The sequence below is a fragment of the Wasmannia auropunctata genome, unplaced genomic scaffold (assembly GCF_000956235.1).
Source record: "Wasmannia auropunctata unplaced genomic scaffold, wasmannia.A_1.0 LD336023.1, whole genome shotgun sequence".
NCBI lineage: Eukaryota > Metazoa > Arthropoda > Insecta > Hymenoptera > Formicidae > Wasmannia > Wasmannia auropunctata.
In genome coordinates, this window is record NW_012026867.1 from 458,734 (window position 1) to 471,791 (window position 13,058).

At 36.0% G+C, this 13,058-nt stretch overlaps 2 protein-coding genes across 3 annotated transcripts; one reads left to right on the forward strand and one right to left on the reverse strand.

Annotated features, from left to right (window-relative positions):
• Positions 1-992: 992 nt before the first annotated feature.
• LOC105452969 (ATPase family AAA domain-containing protein 2-like) lies at positions 993-8,461 on the reverse strand. Of its 2 annotated transcripts, XM_011694548.1 has the most exons (16): positions 8,146-8,461; positions 7,371-7,599; positions 6,841-7,144; positions 6,588-6,765; positions 6,438-6,504; positions 6,072-6,321; positions 5,780-5,994; positions 5,397-5,689; positions 4,686-5,003; positions 4,419-4,600; positions 4,139-4,325; positions 3,157-3,635; positions 2,902-3,087; positions 2,676-2,711; positions 1,573-2,440; positions 993-1,117 (listed from the first exon to the last, which is right to left on the reverse strand). In XM_011694548.1, the coding sequence occupies exons 1-16, from the start codon at positions 8,149-8,151 to the stop codon at positions 1,073-1,075; spliced, it is 3,843 nt and encodes a 1,280-aa protein (XP_011692850.1). In that variant the 5' UTR covers positions 8,152-8,461; the 3' UTR covers positions 993-1,072. The 2 variants fall into 2 exon arrangements, with proteins under 2 accessions (XP_011692850.1, XP_011692851.1); XM_011694549.1 differs by lacking the exon at positions 2,676-2,711.
• A 1,040-nt stretch (positions 8,462-9,501) lies between these two features.
• LOC105452970 (transmembrane protein 68) lies at positions 9,502-12,892 on the forward strand. Its single transcript, XM_011694550.1, has 6 exons — positions 9,502-10,185; positions 10,412-10,550; positions 10,877-10,971; positions 11,087-11,448; positions 11,520-11,723; positions 11,802-12,892. The coding sequence occupies exons 1-6, from the start codon at positions 10,137-10,139 to the stop codon at positions 11,907-11,909; spliced, it is 957 nt and encodes a 318-aa protein (XP_011692852.1). The 5' UTR covers positions 9,502-10,136; the 3' UTR covers positions 11,910-12,892.
• Positions 12,893-13,058: the final 166 nt, after the last annotated feature.

Genomic DNA, 13,058 nt, shown 5'->3' on the forward strand with positions numbered 1-13,058 from the left:
AAAAAAAAAGACGATAATCCTAAATTCGGGACAATCGTCGTATTAATTCTTTATTTAACGAAGATTACCTGAATTAAAATAGTTAAGTACACAATGTACCAATTCTACTATTTTCTCTATCTCTTATATGATCGACAAATGTAGTAACTTGAAAGAAAAATAGATTTTGCAAAATGTGTACATGTATTTGTATACATATAATGTGTGTTAAATTATCCAAGATTAAATTAAAAACTTGTATCCTCTTGAATGTTATACGTGTTATATATTGTCAGATAAGTTTTTAATTGAATCTTCTGTATCTAATCTGAAATCTTTTATACAAGTGTTCACAAACAAAAATTCGTAATTATCCTAAAGGAATATTATGCAAGAATGTTATTCACTTTTGCCTTATTTCGTTTTTATTACTGTAATTATATAAAAATGATATAATCTCAAAAATAAAAAGTTTTTGAACACGATAATAATAATATCGCGTTATAATAATATTATCATCACGCGATATAATAGAATTATTATCAAGTTAATAATAATAATCAAATTTGCACATGTTACTTATTAAATTTAAATCAAATCAAATCAATTTTAAAAAAGATGTATAAACGAGTGCAATAAAAAATGGCTATTTAACTTCTTTCTTGTTAATTTCGCCATGTATGTATATTAATACGATTAAGAGTGATATTATCTTTTTTTGTATGAAATATCAAATAATCACTTGATTGGACATTTACAGCATTTTTAGAATATTTACAAAATCCAATCCAATTATATATATGAAACTAAATATTCAACTAAAATTATTTGCCTGTTATCTTACATAAGAAATGCAATTACTCTGCAGATATATGCTGTTATTGACCTAAAAATTGGCAGTATAACAACTAAGAAATATAGCATTCCAAAGTTCTGTTTGATATAACAATGATAATATCCGGCTTTGTGATCAGTATAAATATACAAAAAAAGACCTTCCGACGTGTGACTGAAGGTGGCGCAATGGCGTAATTATGTAGCACGTTTGTCTTGTTAGTAACATGCATTTTCTTTCATACCTGCGTATTGTATTCTACTGACGTTGTGACTTGTACTTTGCCATTTCCTTGAGCAAGTCCTGAAAATAACGCGCGATATTTGTTAAAAATACCCCCACAACATAAAATTAATGTAATTATTTTTACTTCAAATTCTAAGTAAATTAAATAAAAATCAAAAAATACTATTCAATTCAATATTCCGCCCACTATAATTCTTAACAAAATTAAAATTATTTTTGAAAAATTTATTAATAAATTTTTCCTAAAATTTATATATCTATAAAACTTTATTCATCTAAAAAATATATAATAAAATAAACTGAATAAGAAACAGTTAATATTAAAGACAGCAAAATAAACTAATTCTATAATTAAATCCTTAGAATAAAATCCTGCTTTAAAAGGAAGTCCGCATAAAGCCAAATTTGCAATAAAAAACCAACATACAATGTCTAGTTAAATACGCCAATAGCGTTCATCATTCCGTGATTTTTGTAATTTTTACAAATCAATAAAAAGTAGGTATATTTACCTTTGGCAGTGATTTTCTATCGTATTTCTGAGCATACTTCCCAACGCATCTGCTTAGTTGCACATAGATATCGCACAATACCTCGACGGGAAAGTCCTTCGTTACTTCGACGGTAAAATTTAACGCATCTTCGAGCTCGTTTCTGTCAACTAAAACTTTCTCATTTTCTTCAATCTTATCCCGACTGGTATCGCTTTCGATGGCAAACGACAATTCGTCCGTGCTTTCGCGTCGAGACGACGAACTCGAATCGCCATTTCCCACCGGCTTGTCTTCCTCCACGAAGCATATTTTCATTTCATCGAGATTATCTATTCGTTGATCTGTGACAGTGCAGTTTTGACTCCCCTTTGAATTCTCATTCTGCGAATCGTTCTCCGAATCTGTATTGTCGAACAGTCCCATATGCCCGTTCAAAACGCTATTCGCCTCGGTCTCAAATTCCTGGAATTTTTCTAGATCAATGCTAGTGGTGGTTTCATTGTTTAACGATTTATTCGCGACCGCCTCGGTAACGTTCTCGTCGAAAGCGATCTTTCTCTTCTTATGAACTTTTTTCACATAACCGCGAGCCCAAGCGGGTATTTTACGCTTTCTCGAACTACCGAATTTCTTTCCGTTCACAACGAGAGAATGACTAGAATTTACAGACTCCTTCTTCTCCGCTCGCTCGTTTGTGGAAGTAGATTCCTGCTTGGAATTCTTGCTCTCTTCCTCATTATCACAATGGCTCTCTAAAATTCGACGATTCTTCGAAATTTCGCGACACTTATCCTCGAAATCGGAGTCCAGTTCGGCTTTTATTAAAGCGTAAGCGTTATCACGCAATGAACACGCTCGATGTCTTATCAATTTGTCCGCGGGATCCCTGTGGAAAGAGAACGTAACGCGTCAGCAGCGCATAAAAAATTCATACTCTTAACATTCCATTGATAGAAAGCAATGATGACTAATGGGAGTGGTCTTCAATGATGCGTGGTGAATTAGTCATAATAGTGTGTCTAGCAAAACATCAACAATTATGGTGCGCTCTAAATTGAAAACCACTATTATCTACGGAGCGATAAACAGCATTACGGATAAACAGCAAAAAGCTCAACTACCTCTTTAATATTCCGAGGGAGGGCCTATCACGTAAGCTGACATGAAAACACACAATATATGAATGTCAGTATAGAAAAAGACAGTATTGCTAGAGAAGAACCTTAAGTTATAGCACAATATCAATAACTGCTTCTGTTAACGGAGATAATTCTCGCACAAAGGCTCGTATGATTGAAGATCGTTTTCCTTGACCGGTAAAAAAATTTCAAAAAGATCTCTACTAACCTGTCTGGGTTATATTCTAGAGCATTTCTGCATATGAGATCAATGTCATCGAGAAATTCGCGGGCGCAGAGATAGCAGTTCATATCGATCTTGGTCATCATCGTTTCCAGATCCATCGGCTGCTTTATTATCAGATTATAATCCGGTACCTCTTCCGTGTCCACTGGCTTCGTAAACATGAAAAATCTGAAACACATCGTTCTATTAAATCCCTGTGAGAAAGGAAAGAGTAAAAACAATTCGTACGACACTTACTGTCGATTTCTCGCTAATTTAGCGCATATTTCTCTCAGGAAAATTCTCAACTCTCTCAGAGACACTTCGTCCTTCTCGTACATGATCCGCTTCTCCTGTTCCGTTAATTTCTTTGGCAACGGATTCGGCGCTAATGGCAGTGCTTCTAAAACCTCTACTTTGTTGCTTTTGATCTGTGGCTGTCTTAGACTCTGAACAATAAAAATGGGCCGGAAAAATTTTATTCTTTGCTCGGTGGTAGGAGTCTTCATGGAATACACCTCCCCGCGCAATTCACTAAACAAGTTCTTTAGCTGATCAGGGAGATCTTGATACGTTGCGTCGCTCGTTGCGAGAATCAAAATTGGCAATGAAGGATCGAGTGCTGCGATACGGCATAGGAAAACCGCTTTTACTGTTTCCGGCACGAGAGGCCACCATTGATTGATCGATCGAATGTAAATTATGGACGGCACATTCCTAGTCGCTTCGTTAAATACCTATAATATTTCACAATTATTAATATTAATTCTGTAACATGCAACTATCGGAATAGAAACTATTGTTTCTTTCATATAATAAATATCACGTAATATCATAAAGTGAAGAACTATAAAATAGACGTATGTGAAGTTAGCACTCCAACATTAAAATTCCATTTCTGATTAGAGTTTCCACCTCATTTTGAAGAGACGAAGAGTTTCCTGTAGTTTACAACAAGAGTTGTACTTAATGACAATTTTTAATTTAAATTTTAAAAATGGGATACTAACTTCTTATCAAAATAAAATAGAACTGTCATAAAGTAGAGAATTCTTTGTCTCTTCAAAATGAAGCAGAAACTATAATCAGAACTATGGAATTTTATTATTGGAATGCTAACTTTATACACGCATAAAATAGATATCCTTTATCGACGTCGTTTTCAATTATTATAAAATTAAAGAGCTTTAAAACTTTTAGACGAATACATAAATTTAAAGGCTCAATATAGTAATGTTACCTGCACGCAAGTTTCTTCTGGGGATCGAGCACTTTCTGCGAACAGTGTGCTGACATCTAAAATTTGAACTGGCAGATGTTCCATACAATACAGCAATGCTTGAGCTAAATAAGGTCCTTGACCCTCAGAAAGACTGCCACCCGAGATCAATAATCTTGGGCGATGGATACCCTTGACATTTCTCATTCTGTAAAAAAGAAACAATAAGATAATTCAAAAGAATATATTTTTCTTAATAATTTTATCGTTATAATGTAATGTATGCATAAAGAATAATTACTTCGCCATTGCAGGATTTACACCTTGAGGAAATATTCCTCTTATTAAATTAAGTAACTCTTCCAACGAAGATGCTAATAGCGGTTCCATAAAGAGCTGTAATTTTCTTCCTGCGCACGGAGCCACTCTATGCGACGACGGAACGAGCATAGAGCTTGCTTGCATAAAGTCACGTTTCTTTACCTGTTGATTAATATCATTAATAGCAACGACTTCTAAAATAAAATGTCGATTGTATACTTGTCATTCTTCATGTGACATAACCTACTTCGACTCTCTCCGGATCCAGCAATAATCTGTCGTTTGTCATATAAATTTGCGGGTAAGTTCTCCTTAATCCCTGCAGCACTGCCTCGGTGCATAAAGCTCTCAAGTCTGAACCGCAATAGCCAGTCGCTTTCTCCGCCAGTATCTCCAGTAATTGATCAGACGGCGGATTTTTCCATTTGCTAACGTGAATTTTCAGAATTTCTAGTCTCTCTTTCATGGCCGGTAAGGGAAAATACAGTTCGCGATCAAAACGGCCAGGTCTTCGCAGTGCTGGATCAATTGCGTCGATTCTATTTGTCGCACCGATAACTATAACCTTTAACAAATAAAAAATAATATAATTAAGAAAATTATACAAGAACAAGTAACTTTGTGTCATAGAACCCTAAGGATTGGATCGAAGGCACATAAGTTCCCCAACCGGGGAACATAACCTTCGACAAAAAAAAAAAGTTAAAAAACTCTACCAAAAATATCTAGCATATAAACCTTGTAATATAATTTCTAAGACGCTGAGAAGGTAGGCGCTAGCAACAATAAATATTCTCCAAAATATAAGTTGGGTAAAGAGCTTACAATCTTTTCTTAAAAATTGCAATTGTAATGAAAGCCAATGAGAAAGCCAAAGTCCACATGGACTGTAGCACTTTCACATTGGAGGCCAAAATTCAATTCACGCTATAGCGCCAACAAAGAACATTTCTATTACCTGTCCCCTATCACTGAGACCATCCATGAGTGCCAAGAGCGTAGATACAATACTGGCATGTATCTGATCCTGCTTAGTACTTCTGACCGGTGCCAAACCATCTATTTCGTCAAAAAATATTATGGACGGTTTCATTTGTTGAGCCTGTTCAAACAACAATCTCAATTGCCGTTCCGATTCCCCGACCCACTTCGACAGACAGTCCGCTCCTTTCCTCATAAAGAACGCCATCTTCTTGTTGCCTTGACTGCATTCATTTGCTAGCGCTCTAGCTATCAGTGTCTTGCCAGTTCCTGAAATAAATTTCCGAGTCGCATAAACATAAACTAAAATAAACTTTCATTACATTGCACTTTAATATATAGGTCGGTTACTGTATATACCTGGCGGGCCATGGAACAAGACACCCTTCGGTGGGGTAACGTCGTATCTCTCAAAAACGTCTGGATACATCATAGGAAAGATGACCATCTCCTTAAGGCAGTGAATATGGGTTTCCAGACCTCCGACGTCGTTAAATCTAATGTTAGTATCTAAGGTGATAGGATTTATGTCAGCTTTCCGATCTGGTGGACCGCCTTGCGGTATAGCCGATTGTCTGTAACATATTCATATATACATGTACTAATAAAGAGACGAAATACTCGACAAATGTTTCTTTCGTAATATAAGTACCGTGCTTTCTTGCCCTTCTTCTTGTCATAACGCTGAGGCTCGGAGTCGCTAGAGTCAGCAGAACTCGTGCTCTTACTTCTATGCTTCCTCCTTCTCATCGAATTGCTGAGAACACTTCTAAGGGCTCTAATAGAACGTCTAACTGGCTCTACGTTAGCTTGAAACCTATCTACGGTAGGCTTTTTTTGTCGTAAACTATACTTCCTAGGCCCAGGAGAATCCGAGGATTCGCTTAGATCACTATCCACCACTGCACACATAAATAAACATGTAAATACATGAACATAAATTGACATTATATTTTTAAAAGAGAACAAATATGTCTGTGCTGTAGCAGTGTAGGTAAACAGTGAACCCTCTTCTTACCTCTTGGCAGTTGTCGTTGAGCCGTACGCCTTGTCCTCTTAATGCGCGTATACATATCCTCATATCCCTAACGAAAAATAAATGGTACATAAATAGATCACGTAATTCAATGATAGGTGAAAAAAAGCTAACAATAAAAAGTTTGCTTACATCTTCGTTTTCTGAATTGTCGTTATCATTATTATCTGGCTTTTCACTTTCGCGCGAACTATCGTCATCCGCCTCCTCCTGCTCGACTTTGGGCTTCTCAGTTTTCTCAATCACACTTCCGCATAATCTGGTTACAGGACCCTCTCTAAATCTGTTTGGACTGTCAGACTTTCTTGTTCTAAGAAAACATTTTAACTTCGATTACATTAAATTCCATTAAGTACGTATGTAAACGTTCGATTAAATTGCATGCCTAGTGTCTTTCTCCTCGTTCGCTGGTCTCGGCTGTTCGCTGACATCCTTTTCCGGCTCAGTTCTTTCCTTAAGCTCACGATCGACTACTCTAGCTCGAAGTTCCCTGCTATTTTGTCGGTCGTGCTCCGTTCGTTCCCTTAGATGCCTCGTCGGATTTTTATTTGGAGGATGATTTTCGCGTGATCTCAATGGCATACGTTCACGGACATCGCGTTTCCTACCAGGGACATCATCTACCATCTCTTTGTCCGAAGAAGAAGGGTGTTGTTGAAACATAGGATATCCTTTCAAAGTTTGCGTTCCTGTTAATTTTGACAAATATTGTGTCAGTTGAAATTATATGAAAAAAAAATCAAGATACGTTGTAATTAAAAGACATATTAACTACTCCAAATATTTATTCACTAGAAACGAATTCGCAATATATGCAACTGCATATAGAATTAGCAGCTAAAGGTTAAAACTATTTCGCTTCATAATTAAGTAGCGCATTCTTCATCTATGTATTAAAGTGCTGTTCTATCGTACCTAGAATCCAGCTTGTATTAAGATTGTCATAAGTTTGCATTCTATTACGTGTACTGCGACGTACACTCAGATTGTTTCTAGTTATGTGGGAATTAGAGCCGGAATGTGACCTCAGCTTGCGCAGGCTCTTGGGCCGCCTGACGTTCGACTCCAAGCTGTGGTTGCGAGGAGAAAACATCTCTTCCTCGGTATCCATTGAATCCAGTGCAGCGTCATCATCTGACATTATCTATGAAATAATTTCATTGCATAACGTACGTTATATGACAGGCATATACACCAGACGTATACACGTGTATTTCTGAAGACACGTTTATACATGCAAAGAAAACACTTGGGGAGGACTTATGCACACAAAACTCATTGTAAAGATTCAGAAGGACATTCTTAATTTTTAGTTATCTATAATCCTGATTCTTATTTTTATTAATAGATACAGAAGAAATATTAAAACGCCCCACAAAAAAAAACAAACGGCACGAACTACACTGCGATCCGATGATCGCTGTGAAATTACTGTGCAAAGCTCCTCGAATATTCTCGATAGATCCTCCGAATGGTAATTTTATCGCGACTAAACTGCACCGCGACACGCCTGAGTGAAAAGGAGGATAGGCGGAGAACTCGTCTCGACAATAAACAACAAACAGAACGGTACACACGTAATCCCCCTCTCACTCTCTCTTTGTCTCTCTTTCTCTTTTCCGTGGCCTTTACATTTTTTGGCGACATTACCGTTCCGCGTTTAACCGAGACACACAGTTTTGACGATTACCTTCATCTGGCTAATTCTTGTTGCCGTTGCGCAGGGAAAACGTTAAAATCGCGAATGTCCGTCATATGCGTGGGATAGTGCTAGAGCTGTGCGACCGCGCGAGGGGACCTGTGTCCTGCTCCGGAAGAGTGCGAGCACGCCTGGGCACGGATCGCCGTCTCCGTGGTGGTGTCGGTCGAGCCCGTCGCCTCGTTCAGCGTCAGGTGGAGTCGTGCGGTCGACGTTACTGCCCGCCGAACGGCATCAGAGGACCGAGACGGCACGGATTCCGGATCGAGTTCAATTGCAAAATCCGTATCATCTGTACACTGCACACACAGGTACGCGCCACGCACACACGTAAACACACACACGCGCGCGCAATACATACGCACGCGCATGCGCGCATAGGCACTCCACAGTCCACTTCGCTCCCACTTCCAGTTTGCGTAACTGCACGGACGTCCACCAGAGTAGAGTCCTAGATTATCAGAGAAACGCGACCGGCAGTGTCGCAAAAGTACTAGAAAAATATTAAAAATGGCGTCGAATGGCAAACGGATTATAAAATATGTTCTTAACAATAAGAAAAAAAGTTTAAAAAATATTTTTTATGTACTACAGCATGAATAAATATTATTATGTTTAAATAAAATATTCCAACTTACCATAACAATTATTGATATAAATTTATTTATTCGGCAGCCATTTATAAGGGCGAATTCACACCTTGACAGAAAAGTGAAAAACAGAAAAGCAGAAGCCAATCAGAAACTTTCATTGGTAGCAAGAAAAGCAGAAAGCAAAAACTCGATTACCAACGCGAGTTCTGATTGGCTTCTGCTTTTCTGTTTTCCGCTTTTCTGTCAAGGTGTGAATTCGCCCTAATACCGATGATTCAATCTTATGATTGGCAATTTGCGAGTCCAATCAGGACTCGTAACACCGGTTCTCTGATAATCTAAAAAATTATAATATAATCTAAATTATAATTATAATTCAAAATAAATTATAAGGGGCGAACTACCGGGCATAAAGGCGCGTTTCCACTGATCGCGTCACGCGTCGCTTTGTCCGAATTGACCAATCAAAACATCCCATTTTATTGCGTAATTTGTCGCGCAATCCTGGATTTCATACAAAAAAAGATTATTTTATCTCTAAAATGTCGAGTAACCTAATCGATACGTTCCGCAAGGAGTTGTGCGGCAAATTACGTAATAAAATGGGATATTTTGATTGATCAATTCGAATAACGCTGACTCGAATCACTTCCATTCTCTGAATTCTCTCTGCCTATGATTTTATCGGCAGTATCAAAGAATGGCGGTGCTACGTAGTTCCATCTCAGAAGTGGAAGCAATTGGCGCTAGTGTACGGGGGACGTTGGGGGGGGGAGATCAAAAATTTTGCTGGTGTTGTGAAAAACACCGAGATACGTATATATGTTTCTGATCAGTCAAGATTGCCGCAATTGATTTTTTTTTCTTTTGCTTCTCACAATCAGCTGAATCAGCCTTCATCCTACTTGACCAAAACTATATCATGTGGCATGTGCTCCCTTCCATACATGATACTTCTTGACGGGCCGAATGGGCTTGAAATCGTAGCCCTGTCAGTGAATTACGAAATTGTACTGTCTATGCGACAGGCATAATGATCTGATACATTTCAATTTTAAATAAGGATATTACAATGTACCAACGCGAGAATGAAATTGGTGCTGTGTCACTTTGCGGAACGACTTGAGACGATTCGAATTTACGCCGAATATTAATTGTCGATTATGCATACAATATGATGGAAGACACTTTAATGGGATTTTAGTGGTAATTAATTTCGATGGAAATAATCCTGGAATATACATGAATGCTAATCATGCTGGATTTATATATGTATATATATATGTGTGTGTAAATCATGAGAAAATCCTTGGAGCTGCAGTAACAATAAGTATACGGGTGCTTCCTACGAAGATGTAAAGATCCTGTGTCTCCTTTTATGATCTAAATATGTTTTCAATTGTATACGACTTGTGGCCAACGGTAGAAGATATTATAGGTAAAAACGCTGTGTTAACACAAGCTTTGATACACATCACATTAGAAGTTCATAGCACTGTTATAACAATTGCATTACATCTATTATACTATTGTAAAAATTAATTTGTAAGAGTGCATGTTAAGACGCTTTTTGTTTATATGAGTAGATATTTCTTTTTATAATGTATTTTGAAGGATATTGCAGTTCAATTGTTGTTAAAGAATGTACTTTGTATTATTTTCAGTTCAATATATTGACTTGGACTTTACATTGTGGCTGACATGGCTCTTAATGCCACTACTTATAACATTTCTACTCCCGCTTGTAATTGGGCTGCTGCTATACTTAAATGTCTTAATATTGTACATTTACAAGTTACACAGGTTTGAAAGAAATCAAACTTTTCAGAACATAACGTATAAACACATATACATATTGATATAATTGATTAACATTAATTAGAACAGACATTTTATTTGTATTACGCCAGTTATTATAATAATACTGATCATTATAATAATAATAATAATAATAAATAACTGACTATTATAAATAATTCATCTTTAATAGCAAAGCATGCAAAGTTACGAGTATGAGATTTTAACATACATCTTAATCCGTGAGATATTCTCTTTTGACAAAGTCGTCTGTACTCAAAACAGTTTTCTTTTGTTTACATACATAAAAGAAATAATTTTTTTTCTTTCAGAGTTAGATTAAGAAATGCCTATGGTACTGCTTGGCGAGACGCAGCTCTTCATATGGTTGCAGCTGTCTGGGATGCACATGGTTGGATTTGGCATGGTGGGTTCTAATCTAAAATAGTCTATTTATAAGACTTATTAGAGTGCACCTAAATTGAACTATATTAATTATTTGTTCATTAGCATATAAATAACATGCAATAATTCTTTTACAGGATATGAAATTGTGGGGTTAGAGAATATTCCACAGGACGAACCAGTATTATTCATATATTATCATGGAGCTATCCCAGTCGATGTGTACTATTTTGCATCCAAAATATTTCTATACAATTCGAAGCTAATCCGTCTGGTGGTAGATCGATTTCTCTTCAAGATCCCGGGTTGGTCCATATTCGCTGACGTTTTGAAAATTATACCTGGCACACTTCAATCGTGTTCTGCTATTTTAAAAGAGGGAAATATGCTCGCTATTTCTCCGGGTGGCGTGTTCGAAGCGCAGTTTGGGGATCCCTATTACGAACTTATGTGGAAGAAAAGAATGGGCTTTGCGAAGGTCGCTCTGGATGCGAAAGTGGTATGTTCTCTTCAGAAATTTCGTACTGTTTTATTTGACTTCCATTGTTGACAATAACGATTGTTTCACAGAGTATAGTTCCTTTCTTTACGAAAAATCTCAGAGAGTCGTTTAGAACAGTAAGTTGGGGAAGGAGAATATGGCTGAAGATATATGCCAAGACGAGGCTTCCTCTCGTACCGATCTTCGGCGGCTTTCCGGTGAAATTGGTAACATATATAGGCAAGCCCATTCCATACGACGGGAGTCTTACACCTGAAGAGTTGCAGATAAAGGTAAATGATTACGAATGGACGTGAAACACGAACGCTTCTCAAATAACATTGTTCGAAAATATTTCAACATACTTTCAGGTTGCCAATGGCCTTCGAGATTTAATAAGAAAACATCAGAAAGTACCTGGTAACATTACACGGGCTTTGATGGAGAGAATACGTAATACAGAGAAATATAAGGATTAACGATAATCCGCTTTCATGTACTTAATACAATGCAATACTTTTAGGAGTTATTTTAATTTGATTGATTAGATGCTCTTTTTAGGTGATAAGTGATGACATTAAAAAAGATAAAGAATATTTAGGCTGCTCTCCTTTTAAGAAGCACAATCGACAATCGACATCTGTCGCTTTCCATTTACAATTTTATTCATACTCAATCAACACTTTTGAACTCTTCTTGGGAAGAGAATCGGAGTGTTTTGTCCAACTGAATAATTATTAGAATATATTCGCAAACTTGCTCCTAGCACTTTTGTTTGACTATGTATGTACGTATGATATAAGATTTGAGTGTGTTAAATTGTTGATTTGTGTAAACTAAAAGGACAGCAGCTATACTAAAGCTGTTCTATTCAATACAAATTTTTATTATTTATAATAAATTAAATAATTACAGTATAAATGAATATTTATATTTATTTTACATTTGTACTTAAATATATTTTATTATTGTGAAGAAAATAGTTTATTTACATTTTTTATAGAAATTTACACAATGCAGGCAAATGGGATGCAATGTGAAATTATTATTGTGTTATGAACATAAATGTGATTATTTAACAATTATGTACATTTCTTTAGTTTATTGCCTTATATTTTCTATGTTTCTACATTTTATTAAAAACTATTGTATACATTGTATATTAATTTTTTAGAAAAGGAGATATACAGAAAGAGATTGCAAAAAAAAAAACAATGATGATTCTATTCTTAACAAAAGAAGCATATAAAGACAAATTAATCATTGTTATTCTTTTTTGTTTGTTATATACACTTGCTTTGTATTATGAGCAGCTATTGTCGCAAAAATAATGTATTCTGTCTGTTCGACAAATGTTACAAATTAATAAAAATAATGTAATTGCGAGCGATTTTATTCGTTAAGGTTCTGGTTATTCTGTTCGCCAAAATGTTAAGAATAAAACTGATTATATAACTATGAATAATTTTATTTGTTAAGGATAATTAATATTGACGTAAATAGTAAATGCAAGTGAAATCAAATTGCAAAATTTCTACAAGAAGTAATCGAAGAGTGTAAATATAAATTCTGTCACAAATTGGAAATAAATTTTGCAATTTAATTTACTGGACTATGATCATGTTGCA

Excerpts from the sequence above, each read along its gene's own strand:
- LOC105452969 (XM_011694548.1), bottom strand. Across the intron at positions 4,326-4,418 it reads GTAAATCCTGCAATGGCGAA|AATGAGAAATGTCAAGGGTA; the intron begins GTAATTATTCTT and ends TCTTTTTTACAG. Across the intron at positions 3,088-3,156 it reads AAATTAGCGAGAAATCGACA|ATTTTTCATGTTTACGAAGC; the intron begins GTAAGTGTCGTA and ends GATGTGTTTCAG.
- LOC105452970 (XM_011694550.1), top strand. The coding sequence starts at position 10,137 with ATGTTTTCAATTGTATACGACTTGTGGCCAACGGTAGAAGATATTATA. Across the intron at positions 10,972-11,086 it reads ACATGGTTGGATTTGGCATG|GATATGAAATTGTGGGGTTA; the intron begins GTGGGTTCTAAT and ends ATTCTTTTACAG. Across the intron at positions 11,724-11,801 it reads CTGAAGAGTTGCAGATAAAG|GTTGCCAATGGCCTTCGAGA; the intron begins GTAAATGATTAC and ends ACATACTTTCAG.